This window comes from Rissa tridactyla, chromosome 2 (assembly GCF_028500815.1).
Source record: "Rissa tridactyla isolate bRisTri1 chromosome 2, bRisTri1.patW.cur.20221130, whole genome shotgun sequence".
In the NCBI taxonomy this organism is placed as follows: domain Eukaryota; kingdom Metazoa; phylum Chordata; class Aves; order Charadriiformes; family Laridae; genus Rissa; species Rissa tridactyla.
The window spans coordinates 31,658,330-31,677,188 of record NC_071467.1 but is presented as its reverse complement, the minus strand read 5'-3'; the positions used below and the strand labels follow the sequence as shown (position 1 = coordinate 31,677,188).

Below are 18,859 nucleotides of genomic sequence, written 5' to 3'. Positions count from 1 at the left end.
AGGCACCTGTTCAAGGCCAAACAGGGGCAGTTTTGTCCTTTCCACATCAGTGAAGACACAGTTTCCATTCCAGCGGTGCTGTTGTGTGGGACAAGCTGCTTGCCTTTTCATGTTTCCTCCTTCCCATTTCATAAACAGGAATAGTCAAATAAGCCTGTTTTTTAAAGTCTTCACAGTCATTGAAGATCTGCAGAGATGGTAAGGTGTGTTTTTATTAATTATTTTGCAAGTCATTCTTTACAAGGTTAAGCTAAAAGCATACAGCCAGCTGAAAGAGGCACGTGGTTTCGTTGAGGCAAGCTGCCAAACGTGCCTCAGCATAAACCATATTGGACCACACCAGTATTATGGAAAATGGCTTTTTTGACATCGTTAATAGTATACTGAACGTTACATTAAGTGTTTTACAAGCTCTATAAGGGGATTTCAAATTCTGCATTGATCCTAAAATCAGCAGAAGTAAAACAAAGAGAAATGCCTGAAATTCTGTCCTCGTAAGTGTGTAATTTCCCTAATCCAAACCACAACTTCCATTCCAGCTGAAATTTACTATTTCATGCAAGACGCTTCTATGAGGAGAACTGAGCTGCAGGGAGGTGTATTTGATAAGCAATATGAACAGAGCTGATCTATTGATAGGAGTCTTCCAAACCAGACTGATGACACTCCAGGGCACATACTTTGCTGTTTTTCTAAAACACGCACACAAAAAGGAAACTAATGAAAGCAAAAGTATGAGAGATTACTGCCTGCTTTCTTAGTGTGATGTATTATTTCTTGTTTGCTTACAGCACTGCTCAGCTGATCTAACAGGTCACACATCCAAGCAAAACTGAGCTCTTGATATTAATGTAACCCTTTCCAAACTGTGTTACATATATCACAAATATATGCCGGGCAATTTTGTAGCAGTATTTAAACTGGAACAAGGCCAGGAGCTGCTACCAAGAGCATTCTCAGTAGTAAAATGTTTGCAAAGCCTTGACCTTGTGCGTTCTCTAAAGTTATTCTGCAGATATAACAACCAAAAGGCTTGATATTCACTTATTTTAATAGTTCAACTGAAAGTACTGTTTATTATAAAATCATTCATTGACAAATTCCTCTTCTCAGTTAAGTAACTTTGCATATATTTTCTTTACTAAAAGTGGGGTTAACATTTTATTTATTGACTTCGAAATGAAACAGTTCAGCAACTTTAAACACAAGCCTGTAAATTTAACAATGGTTTCAAATGTTAAATGTCTCCTCTGAAGTGTTTTGGGGTTGTTTTATTTTCAAATCCAGTTGCTTAACTTTCCCTATGAAAATGTGCTAAGATAATAAGCTTTAGAAAAACAAAAAACTGTATAGGCTAAGTAAAGATATGCTAGAGTCTTAAAAAGCTAAAATGTTGGCAGTTCTAGCCTCAGCAAGATACTGAAGCTCTGGGAAAGTTTCTGCTGTTGTTCCTAGAGTTGATGATTAGGGCAGAGTTTTCAACTTTCTTCACTTATTTATCTGTCAGATTAGCTTAATTCGGTTTTGCTTCTTAGTTTCTGAAAACTGAGTGGAATGAGCTTCTACGTACAATCACAGACACATTCCTGGACTAAGATGAAAGTGAATGTGAAAACTTTTTGGAGTCTTAATCAACTGTGACTTGCCGTATTTGTACTGTCATTTACAGGCTGCTGGCCCTTAGCACTAACTGGCGATTGATGAAAGCAACCTGCCTGGTAAAACCTTTGAGATCTCCCCAAAGATTTACTTCCTGCATCCCAAGTTTTATCTTCTCTCTATCCACAACAAGTGTTATTTTAATTATTTTGCCTGCAACTGCTAGGCAGAAGAATTGGGGGCAGAAGGAAGGGGCTAAGTAGAGAATGAGGATTTTCTGCTAAAAAAAAAAAAAAAAAAAAGCAGGTATACTTCCCGCTGCCAGGAAACAAAGATTTCCAAAATATTCAGCCACTGAAGACTGTTTCCTTCATGGAAACCTGAAGCACCCTCCTTTTGGTGACATCCACACCACATCCAGTAAAATAATTTATCAGTACCCAAGTCATATTAAAACTACAGTAAAGAGTACTGTAAAGCAAAATAAGAACAATTAACACTGACACACTCACTGAGATGTTTTTGGTTTTTATGCAAGTCCAATTAATATGTAATAATCCTACAGTTATTCCTAAGTTGTTATAAAGTACGCTACTTGGTAGTACCGAAAACCATGATACTTTACAGCCATTTGAACAAGGCCACATTGCTGTTCTGCCAAGGGAGAGTACCTTTGAAAAAGATGCTAGGCAGACTCCTCTTACATTGTGATATTATTTTTTTTGCAGCTGCACCTAGAATGGGTATGTCATGCATGGCTATCTATTTTCAAACTGGTACAAATTAACCAGAATCTAGCCAGTGGACAATGGTTTCCTTTAGGCAAGCATGTACTTGAGAATAACCTGGACAGTTTTTCTCAGTTAGTGAATACAGTAACTGAATGAGCCAAAACACCAAATCCAGATTTGTGAATGCCCAGGTAACCATGGTGTGGTGTCCACCTCCAGTCACAGGTCTGAGTACAGCTCTCTGCCTCACATCAGCTCTCTGAACCAAAACTCCATTTCTCACAGAACTAGCAACATTCCTTAGCCTTATGTCCCCTGCCCTCCCCATAGAGTTTATCCCCATTTCTATGTATGTCCTGCAACGTCAGGACAATGTTCCTGAAATGCATCATATTGACATTTTTGAACAATGTAGACATTCAATCTCACTGTGGCCCAGTTACACCTCTGGGCATTACTGCGTACGTTCAGTCATGTTGCACGTATGATCTGGAACATAGAATCATAGAATCACCTAGGTTGGAAGGGACCTTTCAGATCATCTAATCCAACCATCAACCTAACTCTGACAAAACCCACCACCACTAAACCGTATCGCTAAGCACTATGTCCACCTGTCTTTTAAATACCTCCAGGGATGGTGCCTCAACCATTTCCCTGGGCAGCGTGTTCCAATGCTTGATAGCTACCTGAAAGAAAGTGCCCTGTGTCTGAAAACGAAAGGTAGTGAGTCACACTGATCCAGCAGTGAGTCACGCTGTGGGAGGCAGTGATTTCTCCCCCTCTATGTGAATACTGCGTCCCAATCACAAGCCACTAGGTCATTTCAGTAGCAATGGATCACACCTTACATACTGCAGCTGAAAATCTTGCCAGCCTACATAGTACCTGATGAATAGGTTTGCCTCAGTAGTTCACTCATGCTGCAGGGCACCACGGAGCTGCAGAAACACACTACAGCTTTGCAAATGGAGCCCAGGCTTGTGCTTTCCACTGCTCTGTTTACAGCTGTTCATACTCTGTCCTTTCTGTCATCGTAGGATTGCCTTTCCAGCTCCTCCCCATTGGAGAACACTCGCTGAATAGCTGTAAACAGATGAAAGCAAATTGGAGGAATTAGTCTTGAAAGAGTTCTGCTCCAGCTTAAATAGAGGCAGGCTCAAGGCCACTGTAGAATGAATCTGGGTTGTAACAGGCTCTTTCAAGAAAGATGAAGCGAGGCTCCTTGGTTATACATCAGAACTTATCACATTAGGGAAGTGCTGATCCTAATATTTGTGTACAACATTACATGTTTTTATGTTTCAGTAATTCAAAACAACTGTGATAAAAATAATCTTTTGGTTCTTTTTTGCTATCTTCACTTTGAATTTACAATCCAGCTTTGAAATCCACCAAGAGAGATCCAAAACCTGGAGTACAACAACTACCGATATTCTGAACAATCTTCTTAATGAGCACCAAACAATTTCAAGACACTGACAATGCCGAAAGCCATTAATTCCATAGGTTATACTTACACGCCCAGAGGTGTAACTTCTTTATGTACAATCACTGTAAACAACTGCTTTGAAACATAGTAAGTCCATCTTGGAGACTGCTGAAGAGGAAACAATAGAGATTTACCTAAGGTCGGAAATGCCAAGATGAAACTGCACGCTGTCGAATTCTATGTTTCTAGTTGAACTGCATTTCTTCCCCTCTTACCATATTTCTTCCTCTTTTTCACAGAATTAGAAAAGGACAATTTCAAGTTCTCTCTTTATCCCCCACCTAATCACACAATGATGCTGAGATTTACAAACACTATAAAGAAATCTGTGTGAATTTACTTTTGCTTCAGAAAGCTTTCCTTCTAAAATGTTGTTACGCTATTACGAGGAGACAAGCAAATGTGAACCTTGGGCATGGACACTGCTTGATTCCAAACTCAATGAAATCTGTTCCTGTAGATGTAGAAAAGATTCTGCGATAGTGTAATGTGTTTCTTCCCTTCAAAGGACTGATAACACTGCAAGCTTACATTTTCATTATTTATTGTTTTTAATACATGCTTTTCCCATCATTTACACAAAAATAAATATAAAATTTAAGAAAACATTATTGACATTATACTGCTAAATAAGGCAAGAATTTATTCTAGAAAGTGAATATCTGTAATATTAGTTGTTATGGTAACTAATTTTCCTTTCAGGACATAGTTCTTCTGTCAGTCAACCAATTGAGAAATTGATGGGAACTGTGTCTTTACAGCTGAGCACAGATTCTGGCATACCAGTGATTTTAAAAGAAAACTGGACTTGGTTTGAATATACCATGATTCTAAAAAAAATCTTTGATTTTTTTTGTTTGTCATAATTTACTGATTAACTAAAGTATGACTCTGTATCTTCTACAAATAGAACATCATTATCAAGATACTCCAAAATTATATTTCCACCATTGTACAATGGATAGTCTTTATCAGATAGCCACGTTTCCAATGTGTGCTCAAATGGCAAGGCTTCTCCAGAGGCAGTATGGCATAATCTCAATTTCTGTAAAACAAACAGCACAGAAATTAACATCAAGATTTGCCTATCTGAGATGCAAGAAGTGGGGTGGGGTAGGGACAAAAGAGTTAAAAAAAAAAACCAAAACGAAAAACTCAACAACCTGGAAAATGTTTGTTATTATTACTGATTTACCTGGGATGTTGATTTGTTGTTGTCATTTTTAAGGCTTGCTAATGAAGCTGCAAAATCTACTACTTTGCCAATACTCCACTTACTGCAAAAGAACATGGGCTTGCTTTTCTCTTTGTTCCCCTTTGGTAAAAATACTTGGAAGTAAATTCTTTCTGTCTAGAAAAACATGAAAAATAAACAAAAAATTATTCACAGAAGAAACACATCATTCAAGTCATACATATCTAATAGTTTCTCAGTAAAAAAATGTCAACCCAAAAATTACCAATTGAAACTTGTTCTATTCTCTCAGAACCAAGGCCCCATTTTACTGCAGAATATAAATAACTGAGTCCAATCCCCTCCAGCTGCAGGCACACATATGTAAGACAGTAAGTTCAGAAAGGTGGAGGGAACATCTTTTGCCAGAGTCCCACAGCTAGACTGTTAAATATAGACAGACATGAAATAGTGTCTACCCTGGGTTTACGAGACAATAATGACTGCTCTGGGGAGAAAAAGGTGAGTTTAAATAAGCAGTGCTGGCTTTTGGCAGCAGTGAAACGTCTCAAATTGGAATGCAAAGGCGGTTAAAACAGAACAATTCACCGTACTAGAAATGCCTGCTTCACAAACCAACATTCTGCTCATGGCCAGCTAATCCTTTATCCTGTTTTTCCTCCTTTTATGTACTAAATGTTCTTTCAGTATCTACTAGACTGAAACATTTGTTTAAGAAATTTCAAGAGTAATCTACAAGGGACAGATTTTGAGCAGGAATGGGACAATCCCTTCTTCAGTTTTATTTCTTCTTGACATGCAACAGAAGACACAGAGCAAGCGTGGCTGGTCCATCAGTTAAGACCACCCTTGCTAAGTGCAAGCCAGACACTATCAAACAAGACAGAAGTATTCTTTTTAAAGGATTTATTTACGCCTTCCCTAGAAAAATATGGGACTACCCTTCCCCCAGCTATGTTAATAAAACTGAGTCTGAATTTCAACGTGTGCATCTTCCTCAAAACTTGAGTGCTCTCCACACACAAGAAAATCTTTATCATGCAGAAATATTACACAGGGGCAAGGGAAGCAGGACCTGAATCTTGCTAAAATGTAAATGACCACAACTTGCAAAACAGCTAACAAAATGGCCACCCTATTATGGAGACATGCTAAATCACTTAACTGTTATCAGTCCCCCAGCACCTTCCTACAGTTGCTCCTCCAGTTCTAAGGACGATGAGACAGTCTCCCACAGTTCACTGGAACTTAATTCACAAAGCAGCTCATTCTGCTGTTGCACTCCTAACTATGGGGTATGCCTCTTGGAATTTCTGTGCCATACCCAAGGAAATAGCAGTCAGTCAGGGACACAATAACTAACCCTATTTTGCAGCATGGCCCTCCTGTTTTGAGCTGGTCAGTCTCAAAAAGGGGTAACTCTTATGAGGTCTGACACCCAAAGAAGCAATCATCTACAGAAAGCTAATCTGAACAAAGAGGCCAGAGAAACGATATTTCTAAGATAGCCTGATTTTCCTGATCATAGAACCAGAAAGGTCAGGAAGGACCTCTGGTGTCATGTGGTCCAAAACCATGCTCAAAGCAGAGGGAACTTTAAAGTTGGACCTAACTAAAAAGGTAGATCAGGTTGCTCCAAGTCAGATTCAATCAAGTTTTAAACATCCCAAAGATGTAAATTCCACAAATTTTCAGAGCAGTTTGTTCCAAAGTCTGACCACCATTGCTGTGATTTTTCTTCCTATTATCTAATTGGAATTTCACATGTTGCAGATTGAGCCCATTGCCCCCTGTCCTTTTGCTGCGCACCTCCAAGAAAAATGTGTCAATCTTCTCTATATAGTGATGAGAGTATATAGTGATGAGAGAACCAATGTGCCTCAGAGGCATCCCAGAAACTTCATATTCAAAAACTCTGTCATCGAACTGGAACGAGCTGGGCAGAAGGCAGCTAAAAGGAGTCTGGGAAGCAATTTAAATAGAGAGGTTCTGAAGGTTAACAGGCTTCATTTATCACTGTTAGAATTATTGCTATGCTAGATGATTAAACAATTAATATCCAAATGAGGAAATGAACAGTAAGAGAAATTAGCATACAGTAATTTGTGCTACACTTTTCAGAGATTACTGGCTTTGGAATTAGAAAGCAACTTTTATATATGTTGAGGGTTGACTTTTTTAATTATGTTCCACAATATTTGAAATTAATCACTTTCCCTCCAGCACATATTTTATTAAAGTGGTACTATCTGTGAAGAATGCTACAAGCAGGTCTTTCTATTATGACTTCTGCTTAAGCAGAGTTATCTAATTTCTAAGCATGAAGTAGTTCATATGAGGACTCAGTAATGGAATAGCTGTAGTTATTTTAAAAACAATAATTAAATGTACTCTACTAAGATAAGACCTAACAATAAGACTATCACACAGAATGTTTTCAGTACTATAAAATCAATATAACAGGCCTAAACTTGGCATGCTCCAACAGAACAATGTGGTGAAAAGAAATTTAAATACCTTTCTTTTAAGAGGATGTGTAAATACAGATCTAAATTGAAACCCTAGATGAAAGAATCAAGGTGTTTCTAAACCCTACATAATCCTGATATGTGGAAAAGACTTGAACAACAGGTTTGACTGGCCATGGTAAAACATAAGGAATCTGTGAAATACTTCAAGAACCAAAGAAATTAAAGGCTGAAAGAAACATAAAGCAACTCTCAAAACCATTTTACAACCCAAAGGCAGGAACAACTGACCCCAGGCCCTTCATACCTCATCCAGAAATGTAATAAATGTCTATCAAATCTGAGCAGCAGAAATAAGAACGGAGCTTTGCAGAACACAAAGCTCAGATTCAAATGAGATGGGTTCAATCTGATTGGTAGAGAGTTGTGCAAGCTGTGTCCTGTCTCTTTCAGAGGCCTTTCAGTTCCCAGCATGAAAAGCATCCCTTTGAGATGGGTTTGCCGTGTGTGGCTGGTACCCCCTACTCCTGACCCCTGCTAATATGTTTAGCATAACTAAAGCCATTTGATAAGGCAAATGGCCATTGTCTGTGACTGAGCTGGTCACGTATCAGTCCCCTCTCCCCTCCTCCTCATGGCCCTGAAGGTCCTGTGCACCAAGCAGACTTCTGCTCCCCCTCCCTATCAGCCTCAAGATGATAGGACAACTACTCCCCTCCTTACTGGCCTTGAAGATCCCAGGCACACGGCCAACCCAGTGGTGATGACCCCGTCACACAACAGGGAAGCCCAGCAGCACACAGAGCACTGTCCATAAAATCAAGCAGTTACAATCCCCAAGTGGGACTTGGACCAGAACTGCTGCTGGACTGCAGAACCCATGATCCCCCAGTGGCCAGGGATGCCTCTACTGTTGTCTCCTTCCTCCAAGGACTGAGTGAGTTGTATGCTTTTACATGTTTTGAGTCTTGATGATGACTGTGATATTGATACTGCAAGCCAAGCATTAAGATTTGACACAATCTGCAGAGGGCCCAGCCATCAGGAATTCTGTGCTATGCTACTTACAAAATGGTGCTACACTGATTCTGATTATAAAACTCCTGTGCTACTGTGACCATAAAATTCTATGCTATGCTGATCATCAAATTCTGTTAAAATAATAAAGCTTTAGTTTTAACTACAACTTAGTGCTGTCATTACTCTGCCAAGGATCCCCAAAAGAACCTGTCTGTCCTCATAGTGTCAGGTAACAGAATAACTTGGTGTAGTTGGCAGAATCCTTGGGTCAGAGTGATGACTGATTTCCCTGATAAATGAGACTCCTGGAGAAAGGGGTTTACAGAAAATGGCAAGATCCCAAGTAGGACAAGAAATGGCTAGAGGCAATAAGCCATGATCCAAAAGCTGTATGGAATGAGTTTAATAAATGGAAGGATATGTGTAAAGTGAAGAAGGACAGACAGAAGGTAGGAATGTGCTGGCTATTAGCTGCAGTATGGAAAATTGAGAATGAACAAGCTGAAAGGTTAGAAAAGGAAATTATGAAGTTGAAAGGTGAACCGTCAGCAAAGGATTTAGAATTAGTATCACCACATTAAAGGCTGATAGCAAGTCTGGAAAAAGAGTGTCTCGTGAAAAACAATGACTGCCACAAGTTATAGAAAAAATAAGAAAACATTGTGAAAAACTGTTAAAAGGTGGAAATATAGACCCCATAAAGGTCTGTGTAGCTATGTAGGATAGAGACTGGGCTGGAGACATTTGGGACAGCCTGGGTTAATCTGGTGAGGAAGGAATTGATTCTGTACCAATACAACCCCTGACTAAACAAGAAATCACTACTGATGACCCACAGAGGAACAATCTGCAGAGAAAGGATACTACTAACATTTAAGATTTTAATATGGATTATTTGTGAAAAATTCAAGAAACACACCAAAAATGACCTGGGCAGTCAACAGTTAAATGGTTGTGCCGCCTCTGGCATGATAAAGCAGCAACAGAAAATCTGTTTGCAGAAGACGCAAAGGACTTAGATTTAGGTCCTACAATTTTTCTCACTCTCGGAGAGAGTGTCGCTTGAACCTTATGGACCTTTGCTATTCAGTGGGCAAGAGGGTCCACTATCAAGATCAGAGCGAGAAGCCTACAATTCCTTGGCAGGGTCCAGATGAATTGCAGGAAGAGTAATTATAAACGGCTATTATAACCTTATTACATTGATCTGAAGCCCCAGGTGACAAACCTAGTCTTTGTGACTTTCCTGCTGTGTCCTCTGATTTGAGGTCTGATAGGAAAGGAACTGCAGGGTTAGAGACATCAATCTTTATGCAAACATGCCGGGGCTGACCTGCAGAAATCCCCTTTTCACAAGTGCTCCACAAATGCAAGTACTGACCCTGACCCTCCCATATGAAGGGAGAACCGCCAGGTCTTAACTCCCTCAGTCCCATCTGGAGGTTGAACAAGTGCCCTACGCTGCCATCAGGCCAATTTAAATAAACAATATAATGCCATCAGGAGGCTTCCTAATCAAACCGAAAGTGCACAATCAGGGCGAAGCAAGTGGTGGCACGCCTGCATAAATCAGGGGTACGCTGGTGACTGGCTCCATGGTTTGCCTACCAAAAAGTATGATTACTAGCAAAGGAAGGGGAAAAGGAGGAACAGCTATCCACATCTCTACCTAGTGCCCCTCCCATAAATGGAAACTCCTTTAAATCACAAAAATATCCTGACTTATCTCCCATCAGAGAGCAGTATCAGGGAAACTAGAAAAGGGGCTCGGACTGGCAGAGGTACAAGTGGCCCTTCCCTCTGCCACTCGAGGACTGAGTCCCACCCTTTCGGCCATAGCAAATGATAAATTAAAGACTGAAACATCAGAAAATATTAGTAACTGGAGTAAATAGTTCTTTATTAAATTGTTAAGGTAAATTTGGAACTTCTCTTTTGCATCCCTCCACCTCCCAAAAACAGTGAATGCAACTAGGAATCCTAAATATATTCGCTATGGATATTCCATGAACTGGATACAGGGCAACACTAACTGGGTTACTGAAACAATTGATGAAGAAACAATGCCAGGGCCTCAGCCAGGAGGTCACCTTTTGGGGGACCAAATGGACAGGGGGTAGGAAATAAATCCCCTGGTTCACTTGGCAAATTGATTGTGTTGGACCTCTCCCTTGAACACCCGAGAGGTGGCGTTATATCCTTACTGGAGCTGAAATAATATCGAGCTAAGGGAAAGTTTTTGCTTGCCGGAACACGGATGGTGTTACCACTGCAGCAGGATTTAATCAACGGTTTGCTGACACTCCTATGCCCTCTGCTGTGCAGTCTGACAATGTCACTCACTTGAAAAAAAAAATATTTTCCAGGAATGGTGTGAACATCATGGAGTTACCTGGGTGTTCCACCTGTCCTACAGACCCCAAAGTAATGGCACGGTCAAGATGTGGAATGGCCTACTAAAATGAGCTCTAGGGTAAAGTTTATATGTAGGAAAATGGGATAAAGCCTTACCTTAAGCTGCCTGATGCTTAAATAACTGGCAGACACCCCCTGGATGCCCGGTAGAACAAGCTCATTCTCCTGCTCTCCAACCCATAAAACATCTAAAATCCCCACTGTCAGCCTGTCATTTTTCTCAGGGTGATACTGTTCTTATTAACTACCTTCTGATGGTTAAAATATCTGTCACTTTCGTAACTTCCTGAGAAAAGGGCATACAGGAAACTGTTCCTAAAAGGGGACTCCCTTTAACTTTCACTGAGGCTTGGATAATTCCCAAGACTGAGAAACTTTTTACTGCTTCAGTTAACAAACTATACTTGAACGGATTCTTTGGCCTGAACAAACCTGGAGCGTGCCCAAGGAATCATCACTTTACCTTCGTGGAAACCTCAGCTGTAAAGAGATGATCACAGCACCCACTGTATTGTACCCTCTCCCTCTATATTTCAAGACTGGGATGATAATCGTGTCATTCAGTTCACGAACATAATTTCTCACATGGGTAATGAATCAAACTGCTGGTATTGTTTACACCACCCTCAATCTACAGCTGCTAATTCCGGGCGGGTAGCTGAACCTGCTCCTGAAACATCTTGGTACCAACTTAAGTTGGCATACTCACTCCCCAACACTCCAGATTATCAAACTCAACCTTTTAAGGCACATTCTTATGATAAGACCCTATGGTGCACTGCCATGCCCAACACAGAAATTTGTCCTGGGTGGGGAAAACAAGCAATTGTGATTATAGTCTGCTCTACAATAGAACACAAACTTGGTTTCAGCTGATATGCTATAATCAAACCAGAGTTTGTAGTGAATCTAAGTTAAGCACCACATGGATCTGTAAAAACAAATCAGTGATTACGGATGTTTTTAATATTTTGCTACCCTGGAATCTCACATGGACTGTCAATCGGACATTTTGTCAAAGATACTATAATCTCACTCGTCCTAATTCTACATTCTACAGAGTAATGGTTGGTTAAGAACTAAAAACAATTGGACCATCTGTAATTGAAATTACACATCTGGCTGTATATACACCAACCGTTTTCACACAATTTGAATAAGCCACCCTTGCCTGCTTACATTTGATCATCCTGACAATGAAAAACAGGCTCATCAATGGTGTGAAGAATGTTTCCCTAGAAATTTTATGGTTCCAAATCAGTGGCCCACCATTCCAGCATCTGTATGGTTTTGGCTCTGTGGCACAAATGCCTATAAAAGTCTGGCACAACAACAGATGGGTATTTGTACTAGATCGTGTCTTGTCCCCTATCCATTTCAATAAAAAATATTTTTTAGTTCTACCTTTTTACACAACCGTTACCCTGTACACAAGAAGTGTGTTGTGATCAATCCCTTGGTGCAAAGAATGATGAAATTCCATCATTTTATGTGTGCATTGTTTCCAAGTTTAAGTATTGATGATTTGGAGAGAGCTATTGTAAATATTTCTGCTATGCTTGAAATTGTCCAGAACGCTACTGCAGATGCTTTCAAAAATGTTTGCAATCAGAAATTAGTTCGTTTTCACAATTAGCAATTCAAAATCATTGGGCCTTAGATTATCTTTTACCGTCACAAGGAGGTATATGTATACTGTTAAACACCACTTGCTGTTTTTATGCCAATGAATCTAAATAAACTGAATATGATATAAACATAATTCAATGACAAGTTCCTACTTTTGACCAAGTAGCTCAAGAGCAACTCTTGTCAGAAGGTCTACCTGCTGACTGTTTTTTGCTACAGTCCTGGCTACCTGACTTTGGAACATAGGCCTGTCACATTTTGTTAATATTAACTCTTATTATAGCTGTTGGAATTATGTTATTTTGTGCTGTATCTTACTATAGATCTCTACGCACATCAATTGCTAATATCAATGTTTTATACTCCCCTTCCTCCCTTCACATGAACGGCCCTTGGATAACACGTCCCATTGCTGCCGTGGAGTCCTTTTTATGAACCAGTTACTAAGCTGTAGGCTGTGAGCAAGAGGTGACAGTACCACCCCCACTGGCATCCTTCCCTGTTCATGGTGGTGTCAAGAGGTGGGGTGTAACTTATACCCCCTGCTCCTGACCCCTGCCAATATGGTTAGCACAACTAAAGCCATTTGACAAAGCAGACAGCCATTCTCTGTGACTGAGCTGGTCACGTATCAGTCCCCTCTCCCCTCCTCCTCATGGCCCTGAACATTATGCGCACAAGCAGACTTCTGCTCCCCCTCCCTATCAGCCTCAAGGTCTGTTAAAATAATAAAGCTTTAACTACAACGTAGTGCTGTCATTATTCTGCCAAAGATCCCCAAAAGAAACTGTCTGTCCCTGCAGTGTTGGGTGACAGTCATATGGCAGGCAAATATACTTCTATAAAATACAGGAATTTGACCACACTGCTCCTAACTCCACACAGAGACCTTATAACAGACATAAGACTAATGAGATTGCTTTTCGATACCAGGCTGAACTATACCTATAAATGATTGTGGGCTTGAGAATTAAATCCAAAATCAAACTGAGGACACTAAATGAAGAACAAGAAATTTAGAAAGCTTTCCATTTCCTTTGAGAATTCAATTATTGAAAACAAACATGACTGACCTGAGGCAAGGACTTGTCCCCACATGCGTGCATTTTCAGTTTCATTAATGCCACTTTTGCGGCTGTCTCACTGTTTTTCGCTCCTTTACGTTTTTTGCTTTTTGCTTCCTCATTCTTTTTAGAATCTGCGAACAATATTATTCCTGTTAGTGTTATGAATCAGACTGTCTCCTGAACACATCTTCGAATTAATCTATTTGGCCTCATTATATCTCCAAGGTTTCCATCCCTTTCATGTCCTCCTGAGGCCACAATATCAGGTACCCCTATTCAAGAATATCTGGAATTGTTACAGTTCTAACTGAACTCCTTTACACTGAAAAGTAGATGAAAATACTATCACGAGGTAAACACAGTTTGCAAAAGCCAAATAGATACAAATTCCTAAGTTTCTACACCTGTGGCCATCACAGCATTCATATAGTAACAGTTTCAGCTCTTCCTTTCTATGTGTATGTTCTACTGTCCGATTAGGCAGTGCTGTTCATTCTCTTTCCTGACCTAGAGCTTGTTTAAAAGCTGCAAAACATGACATTGTAGACTCACATTTTTTTTCCGTCTTGGTTGTGTAGGTATAATCCCAACAGACAGGCATGTGCACCCAATAACATACAATTGCATTATGTGCACATGAATTAATATGCAAATAATGATGCCTAGGTACAATTCATTACATTATAGTACTTGTAGAATGAGAACAGGACAATAATTCTGAAATACATCTGAGCCCTATTTAATCTTTAAAGATTCTCTTTAGAGACATATGCCACTGTTGTCTCAGTCTAGATGAACGATACTATGTGCTGACATGTGAGTTCAGGGCTGTTTAGACAAAGGACTCCCATTCTTTCTTCTCATTTGGTCAAACCTGAACCCTCAGAAAAGGTCACAAGCTCAAACAGCTTTCTGAAGAAAACTGTAGAATATATATCCCACTGTACTTGCCTACAATATGTTTAACTAGTTGTTGGGTGGCAGCCATTCGAGGTTTTGGTGTGTCCAGTTTCTCACATTCATGATCTGACTGATGCCGGTGTCTGTAAACAACAGTGTAAAACTTTTATTACCTTTTCCATACACTAATGAATGAATATTGATGTTTAAACATTCTGTTTCACTCACCTTAGACAAAAATGTTTTTCACAGTAGGGACATAAAACTGGCAAAAGCTCCTTTCCGTTGCAGTCCTTGTATGAGCATGGGTAAGACCTGTGCTGATCTGGTTTCACAGAATTGTTTCTTATATTCACCTAGACATTAGTACAAAATATTTTGTGTAAATAAACAGATATTACAGATAGGAGTCACCACCCCAGCTTTCCAGAAGAACTGGAAACTCTCCTACTTTTGTCCTGGTTAAGTTTTGCTCAGCGTTATAAAAAGAACCATCATCCTACTCAAACTCAATTTACTTTGGACAGGCAGAAAAAGAGTAGATTCATTTTTTTAAGCTTGTCACATTCTCGGTTAAATAATTCATACTTATATACTGTGTTTACATATCTAATCTGAAAATAAACAGTTAAGTTGCACAGAATTTTAATTTTAATTAGTCATATATTATCAGATTACCTCAGAACACCCATGAGCATCCCGGCTCCTGTGCTGAAGGCTTTGTGCAAGAGAAGAAAATACCACATTGTTATCAATATTTCAGGAACAGAAAATTGCATGTGAAAACACTTAAGTGTTTAAAGAGTGATCTGACAAGTTTTATCATGAGAACACGTCAATGAAATAATGAATCTTCTCCAAAATCCATTCTAATCTATGCATTTCACATCTTGAATGGATTGATCATATTCTTTCTGAGTATGTAAAACATTTAGCTCTTGGAACTTATGCCCCAAGATAACAAACCTTTTCAAGAGAATAAAAACATTAGCATGCTTAATAATTTAGCTCAAAGCAACTGCAGTTTGTCTGAATGGATTTTGAATCACCTTTTACAACAGCAGAAATTCCTTGAAGGCTTCTAACATGTTAAAGTGAAATCTGCCCTCAGTTTATCTGAGCTTATCTCAACTGCCCTCTGTTAATCTGAAGTGCAAATCAAAGTGCAAGGCCTGATTTGAACCTTGGAAGAAACTTTTTTTTTTTTTTCCTCCAAGAAAAGATACCACCACCTCCCCCCCCAAAAAACCCAGTACAAAACAGGGTCTAAGATAGATGCCTTCCAAAATAATCTACCTGTACTCTAGAAATACTCCCACTGATTTCAAAGCTCCACAACTGCTCATGAAAAAATGTGGCAAGTTCAATGAAACAACTATTTTTTAACTAAACATACCTGAATTGAATCACAGAATGTTTTATACAACATTTAGGTCTACACAGCTGCCATACTGAGATCTTAGAGGAAAATCAACTTAATTTCCTTTTATAAGGTCACCCATCTAGTTGACCTAGGGAAGTCAGCAGATGTGGTGTTTTGGGGGTTTTAGCAAAGCTTTTTATCTCTCACAGCACCCTTCTGGATAAAATGTCCAGCACACAGCTAGACAAGTCCATAATACGTTGGGTGAGCAATTGGCTGACAGGTCAGGCTCAAAGGTTTATAGTAAATGGGGTTACATCAGACTGGCAGTCAGTCACCAGTGGGGTTCCCCAGGGCTCGATTTTAGGGCCAGCACTCTTTTAAGTTTTTATAAATGATCTGGACGCAGGAACTGAATGTACATTAAGTAGCTTTGCTGACGATACTAAACTAGGAGGAGCTGTGGATTCCCTTGAGGGTAGAGAGGCCTTACAGAGAGATCTGGATAGGCAAGAGAGCTGGGCAATCACCAACCGTATGAAATTTAACAAGAGCAAGTGACAGATTCTCCACCTGGGATGGGGTAATCCTGGTTATACATACAAACTGGGGGACGAGAGGCTGAAGAGCAACCCTGCAAAAAGAAATATGGGGGTTTGGGTTGATGGCAAGTTGAATATGAGTCAACAGTGTGCCCTGGCAGCCAAAAGGTCCAACCAAGTCCTGGAGTGCATCAAGCACAGCATAGCTAGCTGGTCAAGGGAGGTGACTGTCACACTCTACGCTGCACTGGTACGGCCCCACCTTAAGTCCCATGTGCAGTTTTGTGTGCCTCAATATAAGAAGGACAACAAACCATTAGAGTGTGTCCAGAGGAGGGCAAACAAGATGGTGAAAGGTCTCCAGGGCAAGACTTACAAGGAGCGGCTGAGGTCACTTGGTTTGTTCAGCTTGGAGAAATGAAGGCTGATGGGTGACCTCGTCACTTCCTCAAGTGAGGCAGCAGAGGAGGAGGTGCTGATCTCCTCTCTCAGGTGAGGTCACCAGCAACAGGACACAGGGAAATGTAATGAAGCTGTCGGGGGAAGACCAGACTGGACATTAAAAAAAGGGCTGGTGGGTCACTGGAACAGGCTCCCCAGGGAAGTGGTCACAGCACCGAGCCTGTCAGAGTTCAAGGAGTGTGGGGATGATGCTCTTAGTCATATGGTTTAGTTTTAGGTAGTCCTGCAAGGAGCAGGGAGTTGGACTCACTGATCCTTATGGGTCCCTTACAACTTGAGATATTCTATGACTCTATGAACTTACCAAAAGACACCTGAACAGCCATCACATACAAAGGGGAGAAAATCTGAAACAGATTTGTTTTCAGTTAGACAACATTATTTTTGTTTTGCTAACAGTTTCTAGCTTAATTTTTACACGATTAACTTTTGCTTACCTATCATGGGTTAGGTAACTTTACAAGGACACTTAGAAATTGCATCTACCCACTACCCAGAAGTGGCTTTTATAACACAGTTACACTGTTGACTCCTCTAGTTAGCATTACTGAAAAACATACAAGGAGGTAAATTATGTTTAGATACATTCCAAAAGTTGGAATTATGCTTTAAATTAATTCTTTTTCAGTATCAAACTTTGAAACTAGAACAGTTGGCTAGTCATCAAACTTACCGGTTATGCTAAAAATTGCATTTATTGTGAAACCACTCAGAATACTATTCACTGACTGCTGGAGCACTGGACATTTTACATTTTTATTATATGGCTTGCCAACTGGAGAAGATGCTATCCCTTCCAAAAATCCAGCGTCCTCTCCATTTGACAGTCCTCACGATCCTGCTCCTTCCTCTCTATCCTTCATGTCGTACGTACCGCCCTTGTGTATTTAAACTGCACATAATTCTTAAGTCTTTGCACACATCCCCCACCTACTGCATCAATTCCTACAGATAAAATCACTTCACTATCTGCTGAACTCAGCCACGCCACCAATGACAGCAAATGCCCACCTCCAGGCCATTACTCCATTTCTCCATCCTTCAGATTTGGTCTTAATGGACCACCACGCAACTGGACTACACAGCTCAGGTCACGAAGATCTCAATCGCTTCATTTATAAGACCAAATGCTCCCATCAGAAAGCTTGCAGTACAAGCTGTCTTGCTGCCTCTTTCCGAAAGGTTTACATTTTCACGAACACGATTCCTGAGATCAGTGACGGCAAGCAAGGGTGAAGAATGGAGAAACAGGGTAACAACAGTCGGCAAAGCAGGGGATTCACCACCCGCTGACACACCCGAAACGACCGGCCCCGGCTGCGGACGGGCAGGGCTGCAGCAGCACGGGGACCGCCCCGAGGGGGCGACACCATCTCACGGCCTCCTCAGCACCGCCCCCGGCCCCCTCAGCACCGCCCCCGGCCCAGCGTCCACCCCGCGGGAGGCCGGACCCTGCCTCCGCGACTCTCGTGGGGACCCGCCGCGCTCTCCCTTACCGAGCTGGCGGCAATCCGCCACCCCGCAGTGCTGCCCCAGCTCCAGCTCCGCCATTTCCCGCGCGTCCCAAAGGGCTGGGGGGAAGGGAGCAGAGAAGCACAAGGCGCACGGCGCGCAAGGGCTGTCGGGACACTGGAGGAGGCCGCGGGGCGGGGCCTGCTCTGCGGCCGTGCCGGCTGTCCCCGCCCCGGGGAGCGGCTGGGGGCGGTGGCGGTTGGACGCTGAGGCGGGACCGGTGGCGACCCGCTGCCCGTAGGGGTGGTCTGGGCCCGTCGGCTCGGAACTGCTGGGTCGCCGACAGGGCCGGCTGCCTCGGCGGGCTCTGGAGAACCTGCGCTGACGAGCCCGCGTCGGTGTGAGCGGCGCGTCCGGCTTCAGGCTGGGGCTGTGCGTGGGTCAGGCAGCTGTCTTGGAGGGCAAAAAGTATTTTTTGTGGCTTATTTTTGTCGTTAGCCGTGTCAGCCCTCCCAACAAGGGCC

At 41.3% G+C, this 18,859-nt stretch overlaps 1 protein-coding gene across 4 annotated transcripts; it reads right to left on the bottom strand.

Annotated features, from left to right (window-relative positions):
* Nucleotides 1–6: 6 nt before the first annotated feature.
* ZFAND1 (zinc finger AN1-type containing 1) lies at nt 7–18,512 on the bottom strand. Of its 4 annotated transcripts, none has more exons than XR_008464833.1 (11): nt 18,380–18,512; nt 17,188–17,230; nt 15,195–15,234; nt 14,745–14,872; nt 14,568–14,659; nt 13,623–13,747; nt 5,018–5,173; nt 4,771–4,867; nt 3,851–3,930; nt 3,219–3,416; nt 7–187 (listed from the first exon to the last, which is right to left on the bottom strand). XR_008464833.1 is itself a non-coding variant. In XM_054191241.1 (10 exons), the coding sequence occupies exons 1-9, from the start codon at nt 18,432–18,434 to the stop codon at nt 3,872–3,874; spliced, it is 795 nt and encodes a 264-aa protein (XP_054047216.1). In that variant the 5' UTR covers nt 18,435–18,512; the 3' UTR covers nt 7–187; nt 3,851–3,871. The 4 variants fall into 4 exon arrangements, 2 of the variants coding, with proteins under 2 accessions (XP_054047216.1, XP_054047214.1); XR_008464834.1 differs by having other exon boundaries at nt 3,851–3,927; XM_054191241.1 differs by lacking the exon at nt 3,219–3,416.
* Nucleotides 18,513–18,859: the final 347 nt, after the last annotated feature.